The sequence below is a fragment of the Hippocampus comes genome, unplaced genomic scaffold (genome assembly GCF_001891065.2).
Source record: "Hippocampus comes isolate QL1 unplaced genomic scaffold, H_comes_QL1_v1.1 scaffold155, whole genome shotgun sequence".
Lineage (NCBI taxonomy): Eukaryota > Metazoa > Chordata > Actinopteri > Syngnathiformes > Syngnathidae > Hippocampus > Hippocampus comes.
The window spans coordinates 2,542,585-2,551,210 of record NW_017804967.1 but is presented as its reverse complement, the minus strand read 5'-3'; the positions used below and the strand labels follow the sequence as shown (position 1 = coordinate 2,551,210).

The 8,626-nt window shown below is 39.7% G+C and overlaps 1 protein-coding gene across 2 annotated transcripts; it reads left to right on the top strand.

Moving 5' to 3' along the window:
• The first annotated feature begins 501 nt into the window (after positions 1-501).
• Positions 502-8,222, top strand: mrps27 (mitochondrial ribosomal protein S27). Of its 2 annotated transcripts, XM_019888212.1 has the most exons (11): positions 502-609; positions 862-939; positions 1,489-1,559; positions 1,648-1,706; positions 3,606-3,720; positions 3,835-3,913; positions 4,703-4,818; positions 4,919-5,021; positions 5,155-5,297; positions 6,836-7,009; positions 7,788-8,222. In XM_019888212.1, the coding sequence occupies exons 1-11, from the start codon at positions 537-539 to the stop codon at positions 8,037-8,039; spliced, it is 1,263 nt and encodes a 420-aa protein (XP_019743771.1). In that variant the 5' UTR covers positions 502-536; the 3' UTR covers positions 8,040-8,222. The 2 variants fall into 2 exon arrangements, with proteins under 2 accessions (XP_019743771.1, XP_019743780.1); XM_019888221.1 differs by lacking the exons at positions 502-609; positions 862-939; positions 1,489-1,559; positions 1,648-1,706 and adding exons at positions 2,178-2,273; positions 2,361-2,419.
• The last annotated feature ends 404 nt before the right edge of the window (positions 8,223-8,626 follow it).

Below are 8,626 nucleotides of genomic sequence, written 5' to 3'. Positions count from 1 at the left end.
GACACAAACGCGAATGATTGTATTTTCAGACCGGAATCAATTTTAACTCTGACTTTATGCTATACTGGAGAAATGTACAATTTGGGTTCTACAAAAGTAAGGAAAAAAAACACTAAACAAACCTTCATTATAAATTTAATAATTATTCTTGCTAAGTTCCATATCCACAAATCCAGATGGAGTAAATAAACCTATTTTTTTAATTTTTCAAGCAGAAACAAAGCAGTATCTGAGTTTTATTAAGGATTCCAAAAACAAGAAAGCTGTTAAGACTCTGGCTATATGCTCCTTATTTGAAATTTTTGTTTAAAAATCCCCCGGCTTCTCTTTTTGTTTAAATGTTTGTAATAAGTACATGTATTAATAACGTTTTCGTTTTGTTTTCTGTTTACTGAGAATTGTATTGTGACTTGTTCAATAAAGATCGTTTAAAAAACAAAAAAAAAACAAGAAAAAAACGATATCAATTTTGGTTTAGACCGGAAGTCCCATTCCATTTCACACCCCTATGCTCCTAGTAGTGGTATCTTCCAAAGATGGCAGCCTCCGTGTTGAGATGCTGCATGAACGCTGCTGTCAAAGTTAAACGTGTATCTCCATCTGTATCAGGTAAGTAGTCTTCCAATTGCCTGAAATACATTTGATGTTACATGCGGTCAGTTTGTCGTATTATATGAACTGGAATTGTGTGGTAGTTTTCACGTGGAATCAAGAAGAGCTAAATATCCGCTACTGATACCCCACAAGTCATCACTAGCTTACAACAGCGTCAGTCTATCTATTTGTCTTTCATCGCAGAGGTGGCAAAAGTGGACTTTTCAATTCCGTGTTAACAGTAATAAATACAATGTGTGTCTGCAGCCAGACGATGGTTACTTTCAGCAGCTTACTCAGACAGCACATTGTGGGAGGCGAGAGAAAAAGACCCTCAGAATTTGGGTAAGAACAACATCATTCCCATTCAGTGGCTCAAATTTATGCACATCATACGGATTAAATTCTTGAGGTGACTGTTATGTGAGAAGAATTACTTTTTTTTCCACTTAGTCTCTCGAAACAACACACACGATTAAAAAAAACATAATTAAATTGTACATAATTGTAATGGTGGAAACGCTTTTCAAATGCTTTATCTTGGTCTTATTTTCAGTATAACACCTGACATTTTAACTGGGGTGTGCCGATGTCTTATATCAGCGTTATGTACTGCACTGCAGTGGAACAAAAGCGACCGTATGTTATATGATTCTGCAAAACCACAAGGTGGGAGTGTAGCTCCACTTTTGGTCATTGGGCGCCATCAGCATGGACTCCAATTATAAAACAGAAAGATTTGTTACATTTCAAAACTGCAACTGTTGATTTGTGGTTGTTGAGCTTTTTTTTTTTTTTTTTTTAGTAAGTCCAGCAACTATTTGACAGTTGCTGGACTGCTCAGGCCAAATATTAATTTGTTGTTCTCTATTGAAAAAAAAACAAAACTTCAAGCTTTGCTGGCCAGCAACATGGACGGGTTATATGAGAGGAACCTTCCTGTTAGCTCCCTGACTGTGTCACAGGTGAGTTTTGACATTTATATAACTCATACTTGATGTTATTATAAGGTTGGCTTTCACCGGCTTAATTTGTTCATTTTTTTTTTCCCAGTTCGTTGACAACATATCATGCCGAGAGGAGGTGGATCAAGCCGAGTACTACCTTTACAAGTCAGTCCAATCTGTTGCTGCCAATGTCACAGCTATGCTTTTGCAAGCTTTATTCTCTGTGTTTTCCCAGGACGTATTGTCTGTTTGGCTTGTCTCTCCCTCACATGCTTTGCTTTGTTCCTACTTTTCCTGTCTATTCTTTCCACTGGAAATCTGATTCCGACATTTACGACATTTCTCGATCGTTCACATGCTCCCTTCACATGCATTTTGATGAGCAACTAAATATTTACCAATGCTAAGATGGTTGTGTCAATGCCACATTTTGTTAGTGAACAGGATTGCACGAAAGCTAATCATCAAATTTCCCAAAAACATTTTGGAGGGTCACTCAAGGAATGAATACTTTTCAGTTACTTTACCGTATTTATTTATTTTTTTCACTTTTGCATGCATTACAAGATATCATCTACAGAAATGACGTTGCCCTCGGCTGGACTGCTCAGGCCAAATATTAATTTGTTGTTCTCTATTGAAAAAAAAACAAAACTTCAAGCTTTGCTGGCCAGCAACATGGACGGGTTATATGAGAGGAACCTTCCTGTTAGCTCCCTGACTGTGTCACAGGTGAGTTTTGACATTTATATAACTCATACTTGATGTTATTATAAGGTTGGCTTTCACCGGCTTAATTTGTTCATTTTTTTTTCCCAGTTCGTTGACAACATATCATGCCGAGAGGAGGTGGATCAAGCCGAGTACTACCTTTACAAGTCAGTCCAATCTGTTGCTGCCAATGTCACAGCTATGCTTTTGCAAGCTTTATTCTCTGTGTTTTCCCAGGACGTATTGTCTGTTTGGCTTGTCTCTCCCTCACATGCTTTGCTTTGTTCCTACTTTTCCTGTCTATTCTTTCCACTGGAAATCTGATTCCGACATTTACGACATTTCTCGATCGTTCACATGCTCCCTTCACATGCATTTTGATGAGCAACTAAATATTTACCAATGCTAAGATGGTTGTGTCAATGCCACATTTTGTTAGTGAACAGGATTGCACGAAAGCTAATCATCAAATTTCCCAAAAACATTTTGGAGGGTCACTCAAGGAATGAATACTTTTCAGTTACTTTACCGTATTTATTTATTTTTTTCACTTTTGCATGCATTACAAGATATCATCTACAGAAATTAAATTGCCCTCAGCGGCATGGCCAACTAGCAGTAAGCACACCTCTTACTCAGGAAATTGTGGGTTTGAATCTTGGCTCAGTGGGTTCACTGAAGACTCAAAATGTTCCATTCGTATTAAAGTGAGTACAAATTGTTTGTTATTTCACTGTACGTGCCCTGCCCTGATTGGCTGGTGATCAGTCCAGGGTGTATCCACGCCTCTCTCCCAAAGTCAGCAAACCCAATGAGGACAAGCGCTATAGAGAATGGATGGACGAGTGAAATTTCTTCGGAAATAATGACAATAATTGTCGTTTTGTAGAGCTTGTTTCATGCGCTAAATGCCTTTCGAGAACGTGTTAATGGATAATTAAGAACTGAGGAATAATTCAAGTGTTATCACCCCTTGCTTGTTTTTATTGTATTTAGTGTATTTATTTTTAAGCTAAAAATGACAATACCAAGTCATTCTTACATGATGCTGTATAAATTGTAGCAAAGAAATTCAAGATGGATGCATCTGTGAAGGTGTAAGAATCCCTTACGTGCCTCAGCTGAGGTCTACTGAGTGTCATTCTTGTTGGTGCTGGATACACATGCAGCTATTTATATGGGTGTGTTGTGTATGTCAGTTGCGAGGACTATCATTTGTTGTTGATTTCACTTCTGCTTGTGCAGTCACACCTCTTTATCTTGTATCATATCGCCATACTGTGCTTCATGATTAAAAAAAACAAAAAACAGAACTAAAAATATCCTCACACTTTTTGTTTGTTGCCCGCCAAGGTTCCGTCACAGTCCAAATTGTTGGTACCTTCGAGAGTGGACTGTTCACAGTTGGATCAGGCAGTGTCTAAAATACGGTGCCAGAGACAAGGCCCTGCACACGCTTCGAAACAAGGTACACATTAGTTTACGGCATCATTTCAATTGGCTCAGAAACAACAGAAGTCAGTCATAATAGAATTTTCGAATCATGTCCGACGAAATGGACATACAAGTGTGTTTCTCGTAGGTCCAGTATGGAATCTTTCCAGACAACTTCACTTCCAACCTGCTCATTGATTCTTACCTAAAGGACGAGGACTTCAAGAGTAAGCCATTAAGATTGCATTGTACATTTTCAGAAGTACACAAAGGTTTTGGGACACTTACAGGAAGTGCAAATGGACCTCCCCCAAAACTGTTCCAAGAAACTTTGAAGCATACAGTTGTCCAAAATATCTTGGTTAAATGGATAATAACAATTCAGGTGAAAGTATGTACTGCAGTTATACTTTGTGAATGTTGTATACATTTTTTCATGACTTGGGCTAATTATTTTCTGAAAAAAAAATTGGGGCACAAGCAGACAAGTTAAGGGTGGACACTATAAAGTGGCTTGCGGAGTAAATATTTACGTCCAGTCCTTTTCACTAAATTACTGATAAATGGGCCGAATTGAGGAGCAGACTTTTGTCATCAACATCAAATATTTTAAAGTTTTAAAATAAAAAAAATCTGCAAATTTACTGTTCACACGTGCGCGGGGAGATGAAAGGTTGACGTCTCAAATTTGAGGGTGAAAATGCCACCATTTAAGGGATCAAATCAAATAAATTTTGATTGAACATTCGGATAGTTTTTAATTGAATTATCAATGTTTTTTTATAAATATGAATACTTGTAAATGGATTCCTTATTATCAAAATGAACTATTTTACACATTTTGGATTTTCCACACACGTTCTATTGAAAATAATAATGAATTAAAAAACAGACATTTAATTTTTTAATTGTTACATATATATATATTTTTAAACTCAAGGTTGCCCACCTCTTGGGTTACAATATTTTTATATCATTGCTTGAAGTTCTTATTGCTGTGCTAAATCAAATTCCAGGCGCGTCCTCCGTGGTGGAGGAGTTGATGCTCCAGGAAGCCTTTGACCTTCCATCCACTCAGATCCTGTCTCTGTACACCCTGGCCAGTTACCTAGCAACCAGACCTCAGCTCACTGTGAGTACCACAAAAGGATTTAAGCTGTGATTACCAAAAAAAAAAAATAATAATAATAATCTCTTCTTGAGTGACGTCAGACATACACATGTGTACTCAGGTGTCGCAGGAGCGAGCGCTGGGAGCGTCGCTGCTCATCTGCGGCCTCAAGCAAGACAACAGCGTAGGCCTCACCGCTCGCTTTTTGGGAAACGTTCTGCTAGGTGAGCATAGGACAGGAGATTGCTTTTCCGCTTTTGCAGACTGGAGGTGACCAAAACATTTTCATGATATTACATCAACTTTCTTAGACTTGGAATATTTTATTTGAAAGTAACAGTATGTTGTGTTCTGCAGGTAAGGTGGAAATGCAGAAGGGCATCCATGCTGTGTTCAAAGGCATGCCCCTCTTCTGGGAGCGAGGATATTTGAGTCGAGCACTGGCTGTTTTGGAGGGTGTGGCCGCCTCGCCCGCTGACGTCAAACTGTCCAAAGATTCGGTAAGGAGTGAGCATGTTTCAGTCATACTCCCCTTATTTACTTCATCCAAATGGATAAAAGAGGCACATTGGACTTTTTTTTTTTCAACCATTAAAACTGTTCCCATGATCTTTTACTAAAAGCTTTCTTGACGTTCTATTCTTTTTTTTTTCAACCATTTAAACTGTTCCTATGATCTTTTACTAAAAGCTTTCTTGACGTTCTATGCGGTCAAAATACACCAAGGATAAATAATTGCAGCACACTTGCATCCATTTATCCCTGTCTGTGTCTGATTTCAAAGAACTATGTTGAGGTGAGCTTAAGTGCTTCATCTTAGTAAAAGTTGCGATTTGCCGCCATCTTGTGGCATCTATAGGCAATTATAAACCTTTTACTTATTTACTCATTACTCACAGGTTTTCACTATTTCCGGCATGACTCATCGCTTTATCATCTGTGAATAGTGGTGGACTGGCGATGTACGATCAACTATCAATTCGTATGTCTTATATATAAATAACATTATTATGTAATAAAAGGTAACATTGTGTGCAACGGTTGGGAAAGATACGAGTATACACAAATACTTTTGATGAATCAATTTGCTGCATTTAATGGACAGCAAGGACGTGAGCCAACCATATTTGAAACAGGACTGAATGATAATATTTGCATGACTTAATAAGGGACACTAAAAAAAAAAAGCCTCGTCATTCACCATGTCCATTTCTGTTCAAATACAGAACAGGGCTTGCTTCCCCTTTGTAATTATGTCTGAGTTTTCATTAAAAGAAAAGTAAAGAAAAGGAAGAAATGTACTATCGGGAAAATATTGACACTTCTAAGATGACGATGCACATCGTTTCTGTACACCGCATTTAAAAGAAGGATATTTCGTTTTGAATCAATTGTTAGAATGAAAGCCAAATGAGAAGTGACTTAATGTGTTCCCCCCCGATGACTAGAAATAAAAGACAACTCAGACATCCGCATCAAAGACCTCAAAAGTAGGACATCTGGGGTTGCCATCGCGACAAAAGCGGTGCCATTCATAATCATAAAAGTATTACAAATGATTTGCAGTTATCTTCGGTCCAATTTTACCCAGAATGACCTCTAATTTTCTCGTTCAGCTTTCCAAATGACATCCTCATCTGGTGAGGGACATAACCAAGACACAATTCATCAACTGAGATGGAACACACACACACAATCGCACACATTGTCATATTTTCATTAACATACAGTCAGGTCGAGTTTGATAATCCAGCCTTATTTTAACAAGATCTTGAGAGGGCCCAGAGCGCCTGCTGTGTCTGTAAGCATCTCTGACACAATAGGCCAAACACGTTGTGACAGACAATAAGGGCGAGCGTGCACGTAGCTCTCCAGGACACATTATATGGACATCATATCCCAGTGCCTCGGGTCAGCGCTAAGATTGCATTAAGATGTGGAGGTCACCTGTCAAATAATGCATGCGGCTAACTGTATCTTATTAGGTTTGGGTCTTCGCATGTCCCGGAGGATAAATTAATTCTTTTGTTCATTTCAGTTCGCTTTTCTAGAGGACGTGCTGCAAGGGCTGTCCTCCACCTCAACCGACTCGCCCAACTCATCTGATTCGTCTGGTGAGGAGTCGGCAGGGGAGGAAGAACGGAAGGAAGAAGTTGATGAAGACGACCAGGCGGAGAGAGAAAAGCTTTCTGAGTATGACAGCAAATTCAAGGTGGGATGGCATTTGTAAAGGAATCAGAATCACAATTTAACCTAGTTCCCTAGTTAAAAAGAAGTCTGACATTCTTCTGCTGAGATGCGTAAAAGATAAAGAATTACACCTCTTAAAATCCACTTAAATCAGAAGCTCATGGTGGTAACAATTGTCTGTGCTCACACTGCAGCTCCACTTACCCTTTTGGTTTCCGTGTAGTCCAGCGCCGACTCTGGACATTGGACACTTGCTGCCAAATACTGGGCGGCGAAACTCTGTGTGGTTAGCAGTTATTATGGAAATTAGCCCCGCTGTTACGTAATGGGTTGCTCACAGACGCATTTTCCGAAGGTTGTTTAATTTTTCATGCGATGGGATGTTTGGACACCGCAGAAACCCAACATTCTGTCAGTAAGTTTTCAGATTCAAAACGCAGATGCATGGTCGTACACCACAATCGTTTGTCGTATAGAGAAAAATAACACCGTCCATCATCAGAATGGATTCAGGTCTCTTCCAAATGTGTATAAAAAAAAAAAAAAAACTGAGTCCTATTGGAAATGTGCCCGCGCAAGTGCAGTGTCAACACACAGATGGCCTGCACCTCTGACATCAAAATTGGTGCTGTGGATACGCTGACGTCTGCCCAAACAAAAATAAACCAACTAGAAAACCACCCTGAAATTGACATGACATGGAAATTGACAGTCTAAAATTTTGAATAGAGCTGCGATGTCGCTATTGGGCGTTTGGATCTACAGTGTAAATCCCGCAGAATAAATGTGTGTCTTTTCAGGTGATGGTCAACGAGCTGGAGGCTCGGGGTAAAGTGGACTCGTCCAACTTCCAGAATTTGGCGACCGATCTGACCCAACGGCTGCTGCCCTCGTTGGAGAGGCCAGACCTGGATCAGTACGAGACTCTTTTGGGGGGCTGGGAGGTCGAGAGGAAGCAGCTGATCCAAAGGGAGCAGGAGACCAGGAGGATGGCCCAAGAGGAGAAGCAGGCGCGACTCGCCGCCAAAGCGGCGCTCGAGCAGCAGGCTTAAAGGTTTTACACTGACGCTGTCACTTAGCCCAAAAGATTTAAAAAAAAAAAAAAAAGTACAATATTAACACAGACTGAGTTCTTTTGGACTAAGTTCAAAATTAAAAGCAAATCAAATGACCGGCTTCAGTTGTGCAACTCTTGTCGCCATGTGAACTGGTGAGCAAAAAAAAAAAAAAAAAAATGGGAGCGTTGCATCACGTCCTCCCATGTCTTTTCCTGTTGGTGCGTTTGTGTGTCTCGGGGAGTGTTCTCACAGAGGTAAAGAAAGGGTTATTGCGCTGAAGAATTTGCTGATAACTAATCTGGAGAAAAAGGGGTCATTTGCTGGCAAAGGAATTCAGTTATAAGCATTCAACACAAAGAATGCATTATATCGCGCTGAGGTGTGTACTCGAAAAGCCGACGCTACCCGTATCAAGCGGGAAGCGCTTGACTTGATGTGTCAGGCTGATTAGATGGGAACAGATAATAAATCCCAAGGGCTTGCGATTGAAAAACATCCAATGGTTTGAGTTACTGTGGAATCCGCCACCAATGTGAATCCAGAGGAAACCATTTTCATGTCATTGAGTTTTTTTGCTTGAA

Coding starts and splice junctions, on each gene's coding strand:
- mrps27 (XM_019888212.1), top strand. CDS start 537: ATGGCAGCCTCCGTGTTGAGATGCTGCATGAACGCTGCTGTCAAAGTT. Junction 1,560..1,647: donor GCTCCCTGACTGTGTCACAG/GTGAGTTTTGAC, acceptor TTTTTTTCCCAG/TTCGTTGACAACATATCATG. Junction 4,819..4,918: donor CAACCAGACCTCAGCTCACT/GTGAGTACCACA, acceptor ATGTGTACTCAG/GTGTCGCAGGAGCGAGCGCT.